The sequence below is a fragment of the Engystomops pustulosus genome, chromosome 9 (genome assembly GCF_040894005.1).
Source record: "Engystomops pustulosus chromosome 9, aEngPut4.maternal, whole genome shotgun sequence".
Taxonomy (NCBI): domain Eukaryota; kingdom Metazoa; phylum Chordata; class Amphibia; order Anura; family Leptodactylidae; genus Engystomops; species Engystomops pustulosus.
In genome coordinates, this window is record NC_092419.1 from 17,330,357 (window position 1) to 17,352,798 (window position 22,442).

General features: G+C 52.7%; 2 protein-coding genes across 5 annotated transcripts; both read left to right on the forward strand.

The window, feature by feature from the left end:
• The first annotated feature begins 436 nt into the window (after nt 1–436).
• Nucleotides 437–11,787, forward strand: SH3BGRL (SH3 domain binding glutamate rich protein like). Of its 2 annotated transcripts, none has more exons than XM_072124512.1 (4): nt 437–601; nt 7,163–7,348; nt 10,096–10,176; nt 10,500–11,787. In XM_072124512.1, exons 1-4 carry the CDS (start codon nt 557–559, stop codon nt 10,530–10,532), a joined length of 345 nt encoding a protein of 114 aa, XP_071980613.1. In that variant the 5' UTR covers nt 437–556; the 3' UTR covers nt 10,533–11,787. The 2 variants fall into 2 exon arrangements, with proteins under 2 accessions (XP_071980613.1, XP_071980612.1); XM_072124511.1 differs by lacking the exon at nt 437–601 and adding an exon at nt 6,489–6,593.
• A 3,169-nt stretch (nt 11,788–14,956) lies between these two features.
• LOC140077387 (TLR adapter interacting with SLC15A4 on the lysosome-like) lies at nt 14,957–21,277 on the forward strand. Of its 3 annotated transcripts, none has more exons than XM_072124507.1 (2): nt 14,957–15,093; nt 19,727–21,276. In XM_072124507.1, the coding sequence occupies exon 2, from the start codon at nt 19,745–19,747 to the stop codon at nt 20,501–20,503; it is 759 nt and encodes a 252-aa protein (XP_071980608.1). In that variant the 5' UTR covers nt 14,957–15,093; nt 19,727–19,744; the 3' UTR covers nt 20,504–21,276. The 3 variants fall into 3 exon arrangements, with proteins under 3 accessions (XP_071980608.1, XP_071980610.1, XP_071980611.1); XM_072124509.1 differs by lacking the exon at nt 14,957–15,093 and adding an exon at nt 15,146–15,292 and having other exon boundaries at nt 19,727–21,277; XM_072124510.1 differs by lacking the exon at nt 14,957–15,093 and adding an exon at nt 19,456–19,522 and having other exon boundaries at nt 19,727–21,277.
• Nucleotides 21,278–22,442: the final 1,165 nt, after the last annotated feature.

Consider the following 22,442-nt stretch of genomic DNA (forward strand, 5'->3'; position numbering starts at 1 on the left):
AACCACGGGGTCAACCCCATCCACCAAGATACCCTGGGCTCTAAGGGGTTAACCCCAGCCGCCTGGATCCCCTGACACCAAGGGGTTAACTTCAGCCACCAGGATCTCTTGGGCACCAAGGGTTAACTCCAGCCACCAGACATATCCACGTGTGTTGAGGGGTTAACTCCATCCACCAGGATCTCCCAGGCACTAAGGGGTTAAGCAGCAGACCAGGCATTTCCCAGCAGTGTGTGCAACGTCTGCGCTCCTGCGTGAAATAAAGTTTATTGAAGAAAAAACCACAGAACCTCCCAGTGTACAGAGCATCGCATCAGCACAGCAGCAGCAGAACATCAGCAGAGCATCGCAGCAACAAAGTAGCAGAGCATCGCATTAGCAGAGCAGCAGCAGAACATCAGCAGAGCATCGCAGCAACAAAGTAGCAGAGCATCGCATTAGCAGAGCAGCAGCAGAACATCAGCAGAGCATCGCAGCAACAAAGTAGCAGAGCATCGCATTAGCAGAGCAGCAGCAGAACATCAGCAGAGCATTGCATCACAGAACAGCGGCCAGGATGGTCATTAAAGTGTATATCGCAAGCTGCTCCGGATCCACAGCGGTGAGAGGCTGTGACTATATATGGGGGACCCCGCTGTGTGTACATGTACAGGGCTGATATACGGGGGGGACCCTGCTGTGTGTACATGTACAGGGCTGATATACGGGGGGGACCCTGCTGTGTGTACATGTACAGGGCTGATATACGGGGGGGGGACCCCGCTGTGTGTAAATGTACAGGGCTGATATACGGGGGGGGGACCCCGCTGTGTGTACATGTACAGGGCTGATATACGGGGGGACCCCGCTGTGTGTACATGTACTGGGCTGATATACGGGGGGACCCCGCTGTGTGTACATGTACAGGGCTGATATACGGGGGGACCCCGCTGTGTGTACATGTACTGGGCTGATATACAGGGGGGGACCCCGCTGTGTGTACATGTACAGGGCTGATATACGGGGGGACCCCGCTGTGTGTACATGTACAGGGCTGATATACGGGGGGGGACCCCGCTGTGTGTACATGTACAGGGCTGATATACGGGGGGACCCCGCTGTGTGTACATGTACAGGGCTGATATACGGGGGGACCCCGCTGTGTGTACATGTACTGGGCTGATATACGGGGGGACCCCGCTGTGTGTACATGTACTGGGCTGATATACAGGGGGGGACCCCGCTGTGTGTACATGTACAGGGCTGATATACGGGGGGGGGACCCCGCTGTGTGTACATGTACTGGGCTGATATACGGGGGGACCCCGCTGTGTGTACATGTACAGTGCTGATGTACGGGGGGGACCCCGCTGTGTGTACATGTACAGGGCTGATGTACGGGGGGGACCCCGCTGTGTGTACATGTACAGGGCTGATGTACGGGGGGGACCCCGCTGTGTGTACATGTACAGGGCTGATATACAGGGGGGGGGGGACTCCGCTGTGTGTACATGTACAGGGCTGATATACGGGGGGGACCTCGCTGTGTGTACATGTACTGGGCTGATATACAGGGGGGGACCCCGCTGTGTGTACATGTACAGGGCTGATATACGGGGGGGGACCCCGCTGTGTGTACATGTACAGGGCTGATATACGGGGGGGGGACCCCGCTGTGTGTACATGTACAGGGCTGATATACGGGGGGGGGACCCCGCTGTGTGTACATGTACAGGGCTGATATACGGGGGGGGACCCTGCTGTGTGTACATGTACAGGGCTGATATACGGGGGGGGACCCTGCTGTGTGTACATGTACAGGGCTGATATACGGGGGGGACCCCGCTGTGTGTACATGTACAGGGCTGATATACGTCGGGGCCCCGCTGTGTGTACATGTACAGGGCTGATATACGGGGGGACCCCGCTGTGTGTACATGTACAGGGCTGATATACGGGGGGACCCCGCTGTGTGTACATGTACAGGGCTGATATACGGGGGGACCCCGCTGTGTGTACATGTACAGGGCTGGTATACGGGGGGGGGACCCCGCTGTGTGTACGTGTACAGGGCTGATATACGGGGGGACCCCGCTGTGTGTACGTGTACAGGGCTGATATACGGGGGGGACTCCGCTGTGTGTACGTGTACAGGGCTGATATACGGGGGGGACTCCGCTGTGTGTACGTGTACAGGGCTGATATACGGGGGGGACCCCGCTGTGTGTACATGTACAGGGCTGATATACGGGGGGACCCCGCTGTGTGTACATGTACAGGGCTGATATACGGGGGGACCCCGCTGTGTGTACATGTACAGGGCTGATATACCGGGGGGGGACCCCGCTGTGTGTACATGTACAGGGGTGATATGCGGGGGAACCCCGCTGTGTGTACATGTACAGGGCTGATATACAGGGGACCCTGCTGTGTGTACATGTACAGGGCTGATATACGGGGGGGACCCCGCTGTGTGTACATGTACAGGGCTGATATACGGGGGGGGGGACCCCGCTGTGTGTACATGTACAGGGCTGATATACGGGGGGACCCCGCTGTGTGTACATGTACAGGGCTGATATACGGGGTAACGGGGGGACCCCGCTGTGTGTACATGTACAGGGCTGATATACGGGGGGACCCCGCTGTGTGTACATGTACAGGGCTGATATACGGGGGGACCCCGCTGTGTGTACATGTACAGGGCTGATATACGGGGGGACCCCGCTGTGTGTACATGTACAGGGCTGATATACGGGGGGGGACCCAGCTGTGTGTACATGTACAGGGCTGATATACGAGGGGGGGGACCCCGCTGTGTGTACATGTACAGGGCTGATATACGGGGGGGGGGACCCCGCTGTGTGTACATGTACAGGGCTGATATACGGGGGGACCCCGCTGTGTGTACATGTACAGGGCTGATATACGGGGTAACGGGGGGACCCCGCTGTGTGTACATGTACAGGGCTGATATACGGGGGGACCCCGCTGTGTGTACATGTACAGGGCTGATATACGGGGGGACCCCGCTGTGTGTACATGTACAGGGCTGATATACGGGGGGACCCCGCTGTGTGTACATGTACAGGGCTGATATACGGGGGGACCCCGCTGTGTGTACATGTACAGGGCTGATATACGGGGGGACCCCGCTGTGTGTACATGTACAGGGCTGATATACGGGGGGACCCCGCTGTGTGTACATGTGAGGGGCCCTGTGGTGTGCGTGGCCCCCAGGGCTGTCCATGTGAGGGGCCCTGTGATGTGCGTGGCCCCTAGGGCTGTCCATGTGAGGGGCCCTGTGGTGTGCGTGGCCCCCAGGGCTGTCCATGTGAGGGGCCCTGTGATGTGCGTGGCCCCCAGGGCTGTCCATGTGAGGGGCCCTGTGGTGTGCGTGGCCCCCAGGGCTGTCCATGTGAGGGGCCCTGTGGTGTGCGTGGCCCCCAGGGCTGTCCATGTGAGGGGCCCTGTGGTGTGCGTGGCCCCCTAGTACCGCCCCTCACGGCTCTGTGGTGTGCGTGGCTCCTGTACCGTCCTCCCTCTGCTCTCGTTTTATTGATGGGTCGGGAGCTGTAGCTCGGCTGTGACTTTGTTCCTTTGTGACTGATGTTTATGAGGGAGCAGTAAAGCGTCGCTGATTTCCATAACATGTGGGTGGCGGCGGCTGTGCCTGAGTCGCCCTGTAAATCTGCGCTGACACCCGGGACGTGTCTCTTGTCTCTCAGGTTACGGACACCAAGACCGGGGATAGCTCAGACCACCAGGACAGTAGTGAGGGGACATCCTGATTACTATGGTTAGGAAGCCAGTGTGAGGAGATGTATCCATGCCTGGGAAAGCTGAGTGACAGACAATATGGCTGCCAGGGTCTCTCCGGATACAGCCAGTGCATTAGTGACTAGTCATGGCGGCCATGTTGCTTATTACCATGGTTGCTGGCCTGCCTGAAGCTTTACATGTGCACAACATCAAGGGTTAACGGGTCCTACACCCAGCTTTCCCAGAAGCAGAATCTACTGTTGAATAAAATGTGACTGAAGAGGGCGGGAAGCCTCCAACATCTGCCATGAATTATAGAGCTGAGCGAGTACATCCTCCCCCATCCTCAGCCGGCCGCCACATCTACTGGCACCCCCAGTATACAGGACACAACAGGGGGCACCGGCCAGGAGAAAGTACCCCAAAATATAATTCTGACCTACCTAGATGGTATCCCCCTGTACAGTCTCCTCTCCCCAGGATGAAATGGCTGATAACAGAGAGTAATAGATTGTATCCCCCCTGTACAGTCTCCTCTCCCCAGGATGAAATGGCTGATAACAGAGAGTAATAGATTGTATCCCCCCTGTACAGACTCCTCTCCCCAGGATGTAATGGCTGATAACAGAGAGTAATAGATTGTATCCCCCTGTACAGTCTCCTCTCCCCGGGATATAATGGCTGATAACAGAGAGTAATAGATTGTATCCCCCCTGTACAGTCTCCTCTCCCCGGGATATAATGGCTGATAACAGAGAGTAATAGATTGTATCCCCCCTGTACAGTCTCCTCTCCCCGGGATGAAATGGCTGATAACAGAGAGTAATAGATTGTATCCCCCCTGTACAGTCTCCTCTCCCCAGGATGAAATGGCTGATAACAGAGAGTAATAGATTGTATCCCCCCTGTACAGTCTCCTCTCCCCGGGATGTAATGGCTGATAACAGAGAGTAATAGATTGTATCCCCCCTGTACAGTCTCCTCTCCCCAGGATGAAATGGCTGATAACAGAGAGTAATAGATTGTATCCCCCCTGTACAGTCTCCTCTCCCCGGGATGTAATGGCTGATAACAGAGAGTAATAGATTGTATCCCCCTGTACAGTCTCCTCTCCCCAGGATGAAATGGCTGATAACAGAGAGTAATAGATTGTCTCCCCCGTACGGTCTGTGTGGGGTGGTTGCTGTGTAGAGGGGTGTGTTCGTATCTTTGTGTCGCTGTATTTGCTCAGCACATAGATCTGTGGGGAGAACATCTGCCGGTCCGGGTACATGTGATGTCGGTGGGGGAGGGGCTTCTACTTACTTACAGGTTATACGGCTGATAACAGGGGGTGTCCCTAATTTCATGCGGGGGACAGTAGAATGTGTGGGGTCCAAAGCCATTGCTGGGATTGCATTATGGGTAAATCTCCCCATACCTGTTAGAAACCTGGAGAGAGATTACATGTGATGTCATGATCTGGCTTGTTGTCATGTGACCTGTGATGTCATCTGATGTCATGTCAGACGTCCCTGTGATCTATGACCACGCAGGGCCATGTACACATTGATCTGGGCGACCAAACGTGGACTGTGAGTCACAACCTCTTCCTGCCAGGAAACTGCAGCGTCAAAGAGACCGGTGTATGAGTGGGGCCCCCCACTGCAGCACACCAGGGGCCCCGGGGACAGGCACTAGTACTGCCCGTCTCCTGTCTTCTCTAGGTGCACAGTACTACTCCCCGTCTTCTCTAGGTGCACAGTACTCCTCCCCGTTTCCTCTAGGTGCACAGTACTCCTCCCCGTCTCCTCTAGGTGCACAGTACTCCTCCCCGTCTCCTCTAGGTGCACAGTACTCCTCCCCGTCTCCTCTAGGTGCACAGTACTCCTCCCCGTCTCCTCTAGGTGCACAGTACTCCTCCCAGCCTCCTCTAGGTGCACAGTACTACTCCCCGTCTCCTCTAGGTGCACAGTACTACTCCCCGTCTCCTCTAGGTGCACAGTACTCCTCCCCGTCTCCTCTAGGTGCACAGTACTCCTCCCCGTCTCCTCTAGGTGCACAGTACTCCTCCCAGCCTCCTCTAGGTGCACAGTACTCCTCCCAGCCTCCTCTAGGTGCACAGTCCTCCTCCCGGCCTCCTCTAGGTGCACAGTACTACTCCCAGCCTCCTCTAGGTGCACAGTACTACTCCCAGCCTCCTCTAGGTGCACAGTACTACTCCCAGCCTCCTCTAGGTGCACAGTACTCCTCCCCGTCTCCTCTAGGTGCACAGTACTCCTCCCAGCCTCCTCTAGGTGCACAGTACTCCTCCCAGCCTCCTCTAGGTGCACAGTACTCCTCCCAGCCTCCTTTAGGTGCACAGTACTCCTCCCAGCCTCCTCTAGGTGCACAGTACTCCTCCCAGCCTCCTCTAGGTGCACAGTACTACTCCCAGCCTCCTCTAGGTGCACAGTACTACTCCCCGTCTCCTCTAGGTGCACAGTACTACTCCCCGTCTCCTCTAGGTGCACAGTACTACTCCCAGCCTCCTCTAGGTGCACAGTACTACTCCCCGTCTCCTCTAGGTGCACAGTACTACTCCCCGTCTCCTCTAGGTGCACAGTACTACTCCCCGTCTCCTCTAGGTGCACAGTACTACTCCCTGGAATGTAGTGTCTCCTTATTAGGAGGTTGTGAGCTTGTGTCTCAGTCTATGGTAGGAGGGGGAAATCCAGTCCTTATAAGGGTAATGTCCCCGGCACCAGGACTCTCAGCACTGCCCAGGAAAACTGTATAACATCACAGGACGTGAAATCATCTCCTCTGGCTACAAGATGTCCCCTGTGTTCCCACCCTGTGCCCACTTATGCCGCCTCTATGTGCTTCTGAAAGTGCCAGCTTCATATATTAGTGTCCTTTCCTCTACTGCTCCTGCTCCCGGGGGCCCATCCCCTGCAGCGCTTGTGCCCGTCTCCTGCTCCTCCTGCGCTGGGGGGCCTGTCCCCTACACCTCCTGCGTCCCAGGATCCCGTTCCCTGCAGCTCCTGCGTCCCCGGGGCCCGTTCCCTGCATCCCCGGGGCCCGTTCCCTGCAGCTCCTGCTTTCCCGGGGCCCGTTCCCTGCATCTCCTGCTTCCCCGGGGCCCGTTCCCTGCATCTCCTGCTTCCCCGGGGCCCGTTCCCTGCATCTCCTGCTTCCCCGGGGCCCGTTCCCTGCATCTCCTGCTTCCCCGGGGCCCGTTCCCTGCATCTCCTGCTTCCCCGGGGCCCGTTCCCTGCAGCTCCTGCTTCCCCGGGGCCCGTTCCCTGCAGCTCCTGCTTCCCCGGGGCCCGTTCCCTGCAGCTCCTGTGTCCCCGGGGCCCGTTCCCTGCAGCTCCGGCGTCCCCCCGGCCCGTTCCCTGCATCTTCTCATTACTTTTGGCCTTTGTAATAAGCTGTAATCCTTGCATGTGACTTCCAGATCAAGAAGCAGCAGCAGACCATCTTGGGTCTCTTTGATGCCATGAAGATTGAATATGAAGAGATGGACATCGCTGCCAATGAGGAAAATCGGAAGTGGATGAGAGAGAATGTTCCGGAGAACTGCCGGCCTTCGAGTGGCATCCCGCTCCCCCCCCAGATCTTCAATGATGACCAATACCTCGGGGTAAGAGCCCTGCTCCTATGGCTATCGCTGAGCTCCTCAACCTTTTATTACCAGGGATCAGGCGCAGATGAAAAAAAATGTAGTCTCTGATCTTGAAATACTACACCACGTGATACTACACACTGGGCGCCCGTACTACTTACCCACACTGGGCGCCCGTACTACTTACCCACACTGGGCGCCCGTACTACTTGCCCACACTGGGCGCCCGTACTACTTGCCCACACTGGGCGCCCGTACTACTTGCCCACACTGGGCGCCCGTACTACTTGCCCACACTGGGCGCCCGTACTACTTGCCCACACTGGGTGCCCGTACTACTTGCCCACACTGGGTGCCCGTACTACTTGCCCACACTGGGCGCCCGTACTACTTGCCCACACTGGGCGCCCGTACTACTTGCCCACACTGGGCGCCCGTACTACTTGCCCACACTGGGTGCCAGTACTACTTGCCCACACTGGGCCCCCGCAGTAGCCACTATAGTCACGGGGCCCCCGCTGTAGCCACTATAGTCACGGGGCCCCCGCTGTAGCCACTATAGTCACGGGGCCCCCGCTGTAGCCACTATAGTCACGGGTCCCCCGCTGTAGCCAATATAATCACGGGGGCCCCCGCTGTAGCCACTATAGTCACGGGGCCCCCGCTGTAGCCACTATAGTCACGGGGCCCCCGCTGTAGCCAGTAGAGTCACGGGGCCCCCGCTGTAGCCAATATAGTCACGGGGCCCCCGCTGTAGCCAATATAGTCACGGGGCCCCCGCTGTAGCCAATATAGTCACGGGGCCCCCGCTGTAGCCAGTAGAGTCACGGGGCCCCCGCTGTAGCCAGTAGAGTCACGGGGCCCCCGCTGTAGCCAGTAGAGTCACGGGGCCCCCGCTGTAGCCAATATAGTCACGGGGGCCCCCGCTGTAGCCAATATAGTCACGGGGCCCCCAGTAGCACTGATTTTAGTGGGTATAAGGGGAAAGTTCCTGTCAGGGGGGCAGGAATAGCATGTGAGAGGAGTGAGAGGGGCAGGTTACATGTGATAGGAGTGAGAGGGGCAGGTTACATGTGAGAGGAGTGAGAGGGGCAGGTTACATGTGATAGGAGTGAGAGGGGCAGGTTACATGTGATAGGAGTGAGAGGGGCAGGTTACATGTCATAGGAGTGAGAGGGGCAGGTTACATGTGATAGGAGTGAGAGGGGCAGGTTACATGTCATAGGAGTGAGAGGGGCAGGTTACATGTGAGAGGGGCAGGTTACATGTGAGAGGGGCAGGTTACATGTGAGAGGAGTGAGAGGGGCAGGTTACATGTGATAGGAGTGAGAGGGGCAGGTTACATGTGAGAGGGGCAGGTTACATGTGATGGGGGAATCAGAGTTTTTGTGGTAATATAAATAGAAAAGGGGGTGCAGGAGCTGGGGGCTAGGGGGGGGGGGATAATATGTGGGTGAATAAAGATGGAATACAGCTGCCTGTATATGGTGGGCAGGGAGGCTATCCCCAAAGTCACTGACCTGCTGAGGGCTGCAGAGGAGCAGGTGGAGGGCTGATCATCACCCCCTCGTCCGCCTCCTCCTCTTTCTTTCCGTCCAGCTCCTCCATGCTGTCGGCCAGCAGGAAGCAATGCTGCCACCTACTGGACACAATAATTATCTCTCCTCCAGAGGGGACATATTACTGGATCATTCCAGCAGCTGCTGCTTCTTCCCCTGAACTCTGGTACATCAGAACCGAGTGGACTGTAACCATGGGGCCATCTTCAGCAGGAGGTGTCTGGTTTCTGCTGGTTTGGCAAGCTGGCGGCTCTAGTGGAGGCCCCTGCCTTCTGGTAAGTGGTGGGGGCCCCGGGCGCACGCCCTTGGTGCCTTCTATCTGTCCCAGCCCTGCCTGTATTATCCATGGGAATAAAGCACATGGGGAAAGATAGAACCTTTCTATTATTATCTCCAGCAGCGTCTCTCTCTGCCTGTAGGGTCATACAGGATGTTATAGAGAAGCAATGACTTGTACTGATGGGAATAAAGCACTTGGGGTGAGATAGAAACTTGTATTGTCTCTTATGTTATACTGCAGAGGAGATTGGAGAGAGGTTCTGGTGAGATCTTCCAGTTTCTTATATTCTCTTGTACTATTGATTTATGGAAACTTAACTGACAGTTGCCCCTCCCCCGCTCCTGGCTCCTCCCCTCTGCTTTAGTCTGAGATCAGCAGGAGATTAACCCTGTGTTCTCTGCAGGGCTTTTTGTGTAGGGAATCGTTGCAGACAAAGCTGGGGGGAGATCATCTACTGGTTCCTGGTGTCATTCATTTCTAGGGTTACATTGCCTTTAAATTAAAGGGGTGGTCTGTGCTCATCATTTTCTTTTAAACTTGTGAAAATTGCCTAAAATGAAAAAAAAAGAGCTCTGTATATATGGTGGTCACTACTGCAGCCAGACGGTGAACAGAGCAGCCACCTGCCCTTCTCACAGCTGAGGGCTCGTTACAATGTATCAGGACAGATTGTTTTTAACCCAGATTGTGTACACTGATCCATTGTAGCATATCCTCAGCTGTGACAAGTATTAGATCAGGAGGGACTTGTTTTTTTTCCACCTCGGGCTCCCCAACTGTGAGCCTGATTCTTTACATGTACAGCACATGGTAACAAACCCTCCGCTGTGATAAGTAGCCTATGAGGGGAGTGGTTAAATGAATCCCCGCCCCTGAGGATCTGGGGGTCTAGGATCTCGCTCATCTGTCTTGTTTCTCGCCCTCAGGATTACGAGGCTTTCTTCGATGCCAGAGAGAACAATACGGTTTATACGTTCCTGGGACTGACCCCTCCTCCGGGATCAAAGGTAACAACAGCGCCCCCTGTTTTCGGGATGTGGGGTTTCGGTAGAGGCCCCCCCCCCAATCACACACAGCCGGTGCAGACGAGGCAGGTGATTGCACCGATGACCCCGGCCGCTCCCGGCTACAGATATATAAAGATCCACGGTCAAGGTCGACTATATCTGCAGCTTCTTCCTTGTAGGAGCATTAACCCCGTAGTGTCTACGCTCACATCACACGAGAACGTGATTGGTAGATGCAGAGGTCCGTCCAGCCCACAATGCACTATTCCCTACAGCTGCCCTGACAATTCTGACCAATCATCTTCTCTCTTCTCTGTCCGCAGGAAGCCGAGGCGTTGGCCCAGCAGAATGCGTGAAGCCGCCATTCCTCCACATCGGACCAGAACTTTCCGAGCTTTTCAGGGCGTCCCAGAAGCTTCACTCCTAAACTCTTAACTCCTCCCCATGCAGCAATGATTCGCTGTCTGGTTGAAGTGAGCCCCGCCCCCTCTCCCGTGTCATAACGCCATCGCCACCTGTGCCAAAATTAACTCTTAGATGCCAACGCAGGTCAATAACATTGAAGGATGTAGATGATTTTAATTGCGTAAAAATTTGTCTTCCAACCCGCGCGGCGCCATCTGGTGCTCAGGCCGGCGAGTGACGTCATAGCGTCTGGTCCAATGTTGTATCATATTTGTGTTCTACGGAATTCCTGTTGTCTTATCTCATGGGGGCGGGACACTCCAGGTACAAGCCCCTCCCCTCTGTAGGACCGCCCCCTCGGTGCCTTTTAATAGACATTCATGAGCTCTGAAGGTAGAGAGACAGTCCTCAACGGTGCAGCCCGTGGGTGACTGTCTCTTCCAGTCTCCAGGGTCACGTCCTGCTGCGACAATCTTCATGTATCATAAAGCTGCAGCAGCCAAAAATCCTCCGACATTCCTGACTGTGCGTCCTCCCCACAGATACCCCAGAACATGAACATGATCTATAAGGTTCCAATAGTGCCCCCGCCTCTGAGCAGAAATAAGGGGGGGGGGGGACACGTATATTGGAGAAAATCAGAGGGGTCAGCATTGTAATACAGCGCCATCTGATGGTAGCCAGAGAAAATTACCCGCACAATGGTGCCATTTGGTGGTAGAGTGAGAAAATTACCTAGATTATAGCTCCATCTGGTGGTGGTGTGAGGATTTTGTAATGTAATATGATCTTATCGCCATCTGATGGTCATTGGTCACCCACAAACTGCCGCCTGAATTGCACACATTCCTCCGTAATTTACACACACTTCATGGGGCGAGGCAGTAAGAGGTTAATCCCCCCCCCCCCTCTACTCGGTACGGTTTTGCGCACTGGCGGCCACTGCATCCTAATATTTATAATGTGTCAGTGTATAATCAAGTGGCCGTCTGCTCTGCACTACAACTCCCAGCAGGCAGACTGACATTCCCCACTGCCGGCCGCCATCTTTGTGTAGTCTGGGGCTGTCACATGCCAGGACATCTCTCTCTGCAATCTCCTCTGCGACGCTCGCCTTTCCATTTTTTGTCACTAATCTTTGTGTTTTAGTAATAAAAAAAAAAGGTCTTAAAAATTTTATTTTGTATTTGCAAAATCTTCAATAAAAAAAAAGTGTAAAAAAAAAAAAAATCTCCTGTTTCATAAATCTTGTCAGAAGTTCAGATGATGACATAACCGACTGTTTCACAACCAGATCTGCAAGACGTTTCCTGCTTCAGCTTCAGGCAACTGTGGAGCTAGAGCTCTAGAGTCACAGTGTAGCAGAGCACCAGTCACATCCAGAGCTGCACTCACTGTTCTGCTGTTGCATCATCACTTCTGCTCCAGTCACATTTAAAGCTGCACTCGGTATTCTAGAGTCTAATCCATTCATCTACATCTCACTACAATTTAGCAGGCCGAGCATACCTGCTATGAGGTGAGTTAAGCCACTCACCTCAGGCCACACCCCCTGCTTGACAAGTAGGGCTGAGGGGCACAGATGTAGCCTGGCTGAGGGGCACAGATGTAGCCTGGCTGAGGGGCACAGATGTAGCCTGGCTGAGGGGCACAGATGTAGCAGGGCTGAGGGGCACAGATGTAGCAGGGCTGAGGGGCGCAGATGTAGCAGGGCTGGGGGGGCCGATGTAGCAGAGCTGAAGTGGTACAGATGTAGTAGGGCTGAGGGGCACAGATGTAGCAGGGCTGAGGGGCACAGATGTAGCAGGGCTGAGGGGCGCAGATGTAGCAGGGCTGAGGGGCGCAGATGTAGCAGGGCTGAGGGGCGCAGATGTAGCAGGGCTGAGGGGGACAGATGTAGCTTGGCTGAGGGGCGCAGATGTAGCAGGGCTGAGGGGCGCAGATGTAGCAGGGCTGAGGGGCGCAGATGTAGCAGGGCTGAGGGGCGCAGATGTAGCAGGGCTGAGGGGCGCAGATGTAGCAGGGCTGAGGGGCGCAGATGTAGCTCGGCTGAGGGGCGCAGATGTAGCAGGGCTGAGGGGCGCAGATGTAGCAGGGCTGAGGGGCGCAGATGTAGCAGGGCTGAGGGGCGCAGATGTAGCAGGGCTGAGGGGCGCAGATGTAGCAGGGCTGAGGGGCGCAGATGTAGCAGGGCTGAGGGGCGCAGATGTAGCAGGGCTGAGGGGCGCAGATGTAGCAGGGCTGAGGGGCGCAGATGTAGCAGGGCTGAGGGGCACAGATGTAGCAGGGCTGAGGGGCACAGATGTAGCAGGGCTGAGGGGCACAGATGTAGCAGGGCTGAGGGGCACAGGTGTAGCAGGGCTGAGGGGCACAGATGTAGCAGGGCTGAGGGGCACAGATGTAGCAGGGCTGAGGGGCACAGATGTAGCAGGGCTGGGGGGGGGGGCGATGTAGCAGGGCTGAAGTGGTACAGATGTAGCAGGGCTGAAGTGGTACAGATGTAGCAGGGCTGAAGTGGTACAGATGTAGCAGGGCTGAAGGGGCACAGATGTAGCAGGGCTGAGGGGCACAGATGTAGCAGGGCTGAGGGGCACAGATGTAGCAGGGCTGAGGGGCACAGATGTAGCAGGGCTGGGGGGGCCGATGTAGCAGGGCTGAGGGGCGCAGATGTAGCAGGGCTGAGGGGCGCAGATGTAGCAGGGCTGAGGGGCACAGATGTAGCAGGGCTGAGGGGCGCAGATGTAGCAGGGCTGAGGGGCGCAGATGTAGCAGGGCTGAGGGGCGCAGATGTAGCAGGGCTGAGGGGCGCAGATGTAGCAGGGCTGAGGGGCGCAGATGTAGCAGGGCTGAGGGGCGCAGATGTAGCAGGGCTGAGGGGCGCAGATGTAGCAGGGCTGAGGGGCACAGATGTAGCAGGGCTGAGGGGCACAGATGTAGCAGGGCTGAGGGGCACAGATGTAGCAGGGCTGGGGGGGGGGCGATGTAGCAGGGCTGAAGTGGTACAGATGTAGCAGGGCTGAAGTGGTACAGATGTAGCAGGGCTGAAGTGGTACATATGTAGCAGGGCTGAAGTGGTACAGATGTAGCAGGGCTGAAGTGGTACAGATGTAGCAGGGCTGAAGTGGTACAGATGTAGCAGGGCTGAGGGGCACAGATGTAGCAGGGCTGGGGGGGCCGATGTAGCAGGGCTGGGGGGGCCGATGTAGCAGGGCTGAGGGGGGGCAGATGTAGCAGGGCTGAGGGGGACAGATGTAGCAGAGCAGAGTTGATGTAAGAGAAGATTTCTGATAAAGGCTGAAGGTGGAAAAATCTCCAGAGAATTCAAAAGACGAGAAGAAGTTCAGCTCAGAAACTTAGATACGAACTGCAACTATTAAAGGGAAAGTAACGAATATCTGAGAGGAACAACGGTCACATGTACGAGAAATACAGAATATCACCGGAGACACGTCACACAATATAGTGAGGATGAAATGGCTGATACCAGAGAGTAATAGATTGTATCCCCCTGTACAGTCTCCTCTCCCCGGGATGAAATGGCTGATAACAGAGAGTAATAGATTGTATCCCCCTGTACAGTCTCCTCTCCCCGGGATGTAATGGCTGATAACAGAGAGTAATAGATTGTATCCCCCCTGTACAGTCTCCTCTCCCCAGGATGTAATGGCTGATAACAGAGAGTAATAGATTGTATCCCCCCCTGTACAGTCTCCTCTCCCCGGGATGAAATGGCTGATAACAGAGAGTAATAGATTGTATCCCCCCTGTACAGTCTCCTCTCCCCAGGATGTAATGGCTGATAACAGAGAGTAATAGATTGTATCCCCCCTGTACAGTCTCCTCTCCCCAGGATGTAATGGCTGATAACAGAGAGTAATAGATTGTATCCCCCTGTACAGTCTCCTCTCCCCGGGATGAAATGGCTGATAACAGAGAGTAATAGATTGTATCCCCCCCTGTAGAGTCTCCTCTCCCCAGGATATAATGGCTGATAACAGAGAGTAATAGATTGTATCCCCCCTGTACAGTCTCCTCTCCACAGGATGAAATGGCTGATAACAGAGAGTAATAGATTGTATCCCCCCTGTACAGTCTCCTCTCCACAGGATGAAATGGCTGATAACAGAGAGTAATAGATTGTATCCCCCCTGTACAGTCACCTCTCCCCAGGATGTAATGGCTGATAACAGAGAGTAATAGATTGTATCCCCCCTGTACAGTCTCCTCTCCACAGGATGAAATGGCTGATAACAGAGAGTAATAGACTAATAGACTGTATCCCCCAAACCCCCCCCCCCCCCCCGCTCTGGTCTGTGATTCCGTCATTTCTTCGGGTTCTTGCAGAACGACTTCCCCTTTTATACTGTAGATGTGGAAAATAGAAAAAGCGGAAGATCGGAGACTCGTAACCCGGTGTCGGGGGCGGGGACCCCATAAACTCCGGGACCTCAGAGCACCAGGATGTGCGGGGACGGCGGTGGATACGCAGAGGATTGAGGGGCGCAAAACAAGGTAATGATGAGACAGGGAGGTGACACACTGTGCAGACACCGCACCTGTGATACGTGCAGAAGCGGAGGGCGTGCTGAGAGATGTCATGTGACTACTATGGGGGTATGAAATACTGAGGCTGTAGTAAGTGCAGCTACGGGGAATGTCCTGACTTATCTCCAAGCCAAAAGACACCCTGACATCCAGCATTAGCAGAGGTGTCAGTATATACATAATATCATACAACCAACACTATGCAGTGTGCAAGAGAAGAGCTCCCCCTAGTGGTGGTGTATAATCTGTATGTAGTGAGCTCCCCCTAGTGGTGGTGTATAATCTGTATGTAGTGAGCTCCCCCTAGTGGTGATGTATAATCTGTATGTAGTGATTTCCTCCTAGTGGTGGTGTATAATCTGTATGTAGTGATCTCCTCCTAGTGGTGGTGTATAATCTGTATGTAGTGAGCTCCCCTAGTGGTGATGTATAATCTGTATGTAGTGATCTCCCCCTAGTGGTGGCTGTATAATCTGCATGTAGTGAGCTCCCCCTAGTGGTGGTGTATAATATGTATGTAGTGATCTCCCCCTAGTGGTGGTGTATAATCTGTATGTAGTGATCTCCTCCTAGTGGTGGTGTATAATCTGTATGTAGTGAGCTCCCCCTAGTGGTGGTGTATAATCTGTATGTAGTGATCTCCCCCTAGTAGTGGCTGTATAATCTGTATGTAGTGATCTCCTCCTAGTGGTGGCTGTATAATCTGTATGTAGTGAGCTCCCCCTAGTGGTGGTGTATAATCTGTATGTAGTGATCTCCTCCTAGTGGTGGTGTATAATCTGTATGTAGTGAGCTCCCCCTAGTGGTGGATGTATAATCTGTATGTAGTGATCTCCCCCTAGTGGTGGCTGTATAATCTGTATGTAGTGAGCTCCCCCTAGTGGTGGATGTATAATCTGTATGTAGTGATCTCCCCCTAGTGGTGGTGTATAATCTGTATGTAGTGAGCTCCTCCTAATGGTGGTGTATAATCTGTATGTAGTGATCTCCCCCTAGTGGTGGTGTATAATCTGTATGTAGTGATCTCCCCCTAGTGGTGGTGTATAATCTGTATGTAGTGATCTCCTCCTGGTGGTGATGTATAATCTGTATGTAGTGATCTCCTCCTTGTGGTGGTGTATAATCTGTATATAGTGAGCTTCCCCTAGTGGTGGCTGTATAATATGTATGTAGTGAGCTCCCCCTAGTGGTGGTGTATAATCTGTATGTAGTGAGCTCCCCCTAGTGGTGGTTGTATAATCTGTATGTAGTGAGCTCCCCCTAGTGGTGGCTGTATAATCTGTATGTAGTGAGCCCCCCCTAGTGGTGGTGTATAATCTGTATGTAGTGAGCTCCACCTAGTGGTGGTGTATAATCTGTATGTAGTGAGCTCCCCCTAGTGGTGGTCTATAATCTGTATGTAGTGAGCTCCCCCTAGTTGTGATGGATAATCTGTATGTAGTGAGCTTCCCCTAGTGGTGGCTGTATAATCTGTATGTAGTGAGCTCCCCCTAGTGGAGGTGTATAATATGTATGTAGTGATCTCCCCCTAGTGGTGGTGTATAATCTGTATGTAATGAGCTCCCTCTAGTGGTGGTTGTATAATCTGTATGTAGTGAGCTCCCCCTAGTGGTGGTGTATAATCTGTATGTAATGAGCTCCCTCTAGTGGTGGTTGTATAATCTGTATGTAGTGAGCTCCCCCTACGGGTGGCTGTATAATCTGTATGTAGTGAGCTCCCCCTAGTGGTGGTGTATAATCTGTATGTAATGAGCTCCCTCTAGTGGTGGTTGTATAATCTGTATGTAGTGAGCTCCCCCTACGGGTGGCTGTATAATCTGTATGTAGTGAGCTCCTCCTAGTGGTGGATGTAATAATCTGTATGTTGTCAGCTCCCCCTAGTGGTGGTGTATAATATGTATGCAGTGAGCTCCCCCTAGTGGTGGCTGTATAATCTGTATGTAGTGAGCTCCTCCTAGTGGTGGTGTATAATATGTATGTAGTGAGCTCCCCCTAGTGGTGATGTATAATATGTATGTAGTGATCTCCCCCTAGTGGTGGTGTACAATCTGTATGTAGTGAGCTCCCCTAGTGGTGTTGTATAATCTGTATGTAGTGAGCTCCCCCTAGTGGTGGTGTATAATCTGTATGTAGTGATCTCCCCCTAGTGGTGGCTGTAATAATCTGTATGTAGTGAGCTTCCCCTAGTGGTGGCTGTATAATCTGTATGTAGTGAGCTCCCCCTAGTGGAGGTGTATAATATGTATGTAGTGATCTCCCCCTAGTGGTGGTGTATAATCTGTATGTAATGAGCTCCCTCTAGTGGTGGTTGTATAATCTGTATGTAGTGAGCTCCCCCTAGTGGTGGTGTATAATCTGTATGTAATGAGCTCCCTCTAGTGGTGGTTGTATAATCTGTATGTAGTGAGCTCCCCCTACGGGTGGCTGTATAATCTGTATGTAGTGAGCTCCCCCTAGTGGTGGTGTATAATCTGTATGTAATGAGCTCCCTCTAGTGGTGGTTGTATAATCTGTATGTAGTGAGCTCCCCCTACGGGTGGCTGTATAATCTGTATGTAGTGAGCTCCTCCTAGTGGTGGCTGTAATAATCTGTATGTTGTCAGCTCCCCCTAGTGGTGGTGTATAATATGTATGTAGTGAGCTCCCCCTAGTGGTGGCTGTATAATCTGTATGTAGTGAGCTCCCCTAGTGGTGTTGTATAATCTGTATGTAGTGAGCTCCCCCTAGTGGTGGTGTATAATCTGTATGTAGTGATCTCCCCCTAGTGGTGGCTGTAATAATCTGTATGTAGTGAGCTCCTCCTAGTGGTGGCTCTATAATATGTATGTGAGGAGCTCCCCCTAGTGGTGGCTGTATAATCTGTATGTGAGGAGCTCCCCCTAGTGGTGGTGTATAATCTGTATGTAGTGATCTCCCCCTAGTGGTGGTGTATAATCTGTATGTAGTGAGCTCCCCCTAGTGGTGGTGTATAATCTGTATGTAGTGAGCTCCCCCTAGTGGTGGTGTATAATCTTTATGTAGTGAGCTCCTCCTAGCGGTGACTGTATAATATGTATGTGAGGAGCTCCCCCTAATGGTGGTGTATATGAATAAAGAGATCCCGGCACTCGCAGATTCTGATGCTTAAATTTTAATGTAGAGGAAGACCATACATAAATGCAGGAACGTCAATGGGAACGTGTTTTTGCGGCTCCTAATGTGAGCCTTTATCAACCATCACTGTATAATATGTATGTGAGGAGCTCCCCCTAGTGGTGGCTGTATAATCTGTATATAGTGCGCTCCCCCTAGTGGTGGTTGTATAATCTGTATGTAGTGAGCTCCCCCTAGTGGTGGTGTATAATCTGTATGTAGTGATGTTCCCCTAGTGGTGGTGTATATTATGTATGTAGTGATCTCCCCCTAGTGGTGGTGTATAATCTGTATGTAGTGATCTCCCCCTAGTGGTGATGTATAATCTGTATGTAGTGATCTCCCCCTAGTGGTGATGTATAATCTGTATGTAGTGAGCTCCCCCTAGTGGTGGTGTATAATCTGTATGTAGTGAGCTCCCTCTAGTGGTGGCTGTATAATCTGTATGTAGTGAGCTCCCCCTAGTGGTGGTGTATAATCTGTATGTAGTGAGCTCCCACTAGTGGTGGTATATAATATGTATGTAGTGAGCTCCTCCTAGTGGTGGTGTATAATCTGTATGTAGTGAGCTCCCCTTAGTGGTGTTGTATAATCTGTATGTAGTGAGCTCCCCCTAGTGGTGGTGTATAATCTGTATGTAGTGAGCTCCCCCTAGTGGTGGTGTATAATCTGTATGTAGTGATCTCCCCCTAGTGATGGATGTATAATTTGTATGTAGTGAGCTCCCCCTAGTGGTGGTGTATAATCTGTATGTAGTGAGCTCCTCCTAGTGGTGGTATATAATCTGTATGTAGTGAGCTCCCCCTAGTGGTGGTTGTATAATCTGTATGTAGTGATCTCCCCCTAGTGGTGGTTGTATAATCCGTATGTAGTGAGCTCCCCTAGTGGTGGTGTATAATCTGTATGTAGTGATCTCCCCCTAGTGGTGGTGTATAATCTGTATGTAGTGACCTCCCCCTAGTAATGGCTGTATAATCTGTATGTAGTGAGCTCCTCCTAGTGGTGGTATATAATCTGTATGTAGTGAGCTCCCCCTAGTGGTGGTGTATAATCTGTATGTAGTGAGCTCCCCCTAGTGGTGGTGTGAGTTGCTGTACTATAGAGCATGACCTCTGGCTGCAGCCTCCCACTTCCTGTTTCCTATGAATAGAAAGTATTTACTGGAAAGAGGAACATGCCGATGCTTCGTGTGTGTGTGTGTGGGGGGGGGGGTTGATGACTCGGTCACTGGGCAGCGCTGGACGTGACATCTGCGTCAGTAAATGTGAGGTTGAGAATGTTCTACGGTTTTCTGGATAATCTGGGGCCGTCGTCTTGTGACCATTACATCCAGCTGCAGGACAAGGCACCAGATGCTTGTTCATCCTGAGCCTTCTGGTTCATGATCAGAATGCTGAATGAACAGAGTAGACGGCCAGATATTCCTTGGTGTAAATGTTGTGCTTCATGCTCTGCTCCTTTTCCACAGACTTTCCCGGTCTCCGCCATGTTGTCCGAGGCGTTCCTGCGCACAGCGCTCTACCGGGGGCGTGTGGGCGCTAAGGAGCAGGAGGAAGGGGAGAAGAATCCCGGGGTGATGTATACGGGCAGAGCGCCCTCCGGTGGCAGAGAACATGCGCTGCGTCACAGTGAGCTCTCAGGCGCTGCCTCATCCGCCCTGTGTATCCCGAGGTGCGAGGCGCTGAGTAACGCCTCCCTGGACCTCTACACCTCCTGGTCCAGCCGCTGTGGAAGTATCTACAAGAACTATCCGGACCTGCACATCGCTGGGGACCACGTGCTCCATAAGATGGTGGACTCCGGATGCATCCTGGATGGCGACTGCGAGGACGGTCCGGTGTTGGTCTCAATGGACATCGACAGCCGCAGCCTCCCAGGGGAGAATGCTGGGGGGCTCCTGGAGCATGAGGAGGAGCCCCGCAGCACCGAGAGCCACATCTTACCCTGCGCCCCGATCTCCAACTCTGTCCTCAACGACTTCATCGAGAAGAAGATGCAGGAGGTCTATAAACAATGCTACGAGGAGAAGCTGACGGCAGGCGGCTCCCTGCACCCCGGCCTCTGGTCCGCCGTCCTCCACCACGTCAGCCTCCACATCAAGGAGCAGAACATCAAGGAGCCTATCCTGCAGTGTCTCTGCTCCACCACCGGGGGGAGCTCCGAATTCATTACCCCTGTCCTGCACATCTCCAGCCAAGACAGCAAAGCCAAAGCCAGGCCGCCCCCCAACACCCCCCCGGATTAGGCACAGCAAGGAGTGATGCTGCAGCACCAAAGGTCTACTCTAGTCACATCCAGAGCTGCAGCATGCACAGCAAGGAGTGACGCTGCAGCACCATAGGTCTACTCAAGTCACATCTAATGCTGCAGCATGCACAGCAAGGAGTGACGCTGCAGCACCATAGGTCTACTCAAGTCACATCTAATGCTGCAGCATGGACAGCAAGGAGAGAAGCTGCCCCACCATATGTGTTCTCTAGTTACATCCAGAGCAGCAGCATGCACAGCAAGGAGTGATGCTGTAGAACCATAGGTCTACTCTAATCACATCCAGAGCTGCCGCATGCACAGCAAGGAGTGATGCTGCAGCACCATAGGTCTACTCAAGTCACATCCAGAGCTGCAGCATCCACAGCAAGGAGTGAACCTGCCCCACCATATTTGTTCTCTAGTTACATCTAGAGCTGCAGCATGCACAGCAAGGAGTGACGCTGCAGCACCGCAGGTCTACTCAAGTCACATCCAGAGCTGCAGCATGCACAGCAAGGAGTGAACCTGCCCCACCATATTTGTTCTCTAGTCATATCCAAAGCAAATCATCACCTTATATGAACTTCTTTGAATTTCTGAACACGTAATTTGTCTTGCATAATAAATTATGTCAGCAAAAAAACAGATTTTAAGTTTACAGAATTATCTTTGGTGGACACGAAATTTATGCTAATACAGAATTGTTTTGGTTTTTAAGTCAAATCTTTTGTATTATTGGCTTCACACAATCAATTCCTCAAATAAATTCTATTTCTGTGCCACGATTTGCCATAATGTGTAACAAAGAGACACTTTTTAATAACAAAATTCTATTGCTTAACAAAAATTCGGTACCCAAAGTTACATACTGGGGGGCATTTACTTAATTGTCCGGCGGAGTTCACCGAAAGTGCATTGTCCGTGTATAATCCCCTGTGCCGCGATTCGCTAAGATCGTGCGCCCGATATCCTGCATGTGCCGCTTCCCCGCTCAGGTCCACAGGAGTTCACCTTCTTCTTCCTGGTGCATGTAAGTGCTTGGTCTTGCTACATAATTTGAAAGTTAAATCCGCGCTGAGTCCGAATCAGTCGGATTGTCAGCCAGCCCCCACCCCCCTCGATTTCTGTCGCATGGAAGCCAACGCAGCTGTGCCAAAATCCGATCACGTGCGCCACAATTCCAGCGCAAACCCCTGTTAAATACCTGTCAAAGCTGCACAAATCCCGAAAATGGCGAACAGTCCAACGAAAGTGCGATACGAGACCCTTAGTAAATAAGCCCCATTCTACGTAGTATTTAAAAATGCTATTCAGTGCCAAAAAATAACCCTCTGTATGACGAGATTACATATAATACGTATCCTCCTGAGTAACACAATTAAATTCTGTGACACAAAATGAATTTTTGTACAACAAGATTCTATTCTGTCTGACAAAATAACATTCTGTGAAACAAAACAGTATTCTGCGTGGCAAAGCAACACTGTATGACACAAAACCAACAAACCTTTCCGATGCTTCCTTTGATCAGAAGTTCCTGGATCTGCTGCACAATCCTCTAGATTCTGGAGAATCTGGAGATTAACCCTTTCCCTGCCAAGGTCATACCTGATACCTCCTGACAGGAAGCCCCTTCAGTAGCCAGGGGCATATCCAATATTTTATGGCAACTAAGACCCATTACTTCTAATCTGTGACACCTAGAACCAAAGTTATGGTGTCATTTTTAAGGAGGATTGTGTATTTCGGTGCCACAGAACTGAAGATATTGGGGCACATTTACTAAGGGTCCGCACACCGCATTTCTGTCGGGGTTCCCGACTAATTCCGATTTGCGCCGCATTTAACAGGGGTTATTGGCGCACATGAGCCGACTTTCATGCGACACAAATCGGGGGGGGGGGGGGGAGGGGTTCGGGCAGCAGTCGGACAAC

Coding starts and splice junctions, on each gene's coding strand:
- SH3BGRL (XM_072124511.1), top strand. CDS start 6,537: ATGTCCCCTGTGTTCCCACCCTGTGCCCACTTATGCCGCCTCTATGTG. Junction 6,594..7,162: donor GCCTCTATGTGCTTCTGAAA/GTGCCAGCTTCA, acceptor TGTGACTTCCAG/ATCAAGAAGCAGCAGCAGAC. Junction 10,177..10,499: donor CCCCTCCTCCGGGATCAAAG/GTAACAACAGCG, acceptor CTCTGTCCGCAG/GAAGCCGAGGCGTTGGCCCA.
- LOC140077387 (XM_072124507.1), top strand. CDS start 19,745: ATGTTGTCCGAGGCGTTCCTGCGCACAGCGCTCTACCGGGGGCGTGTG.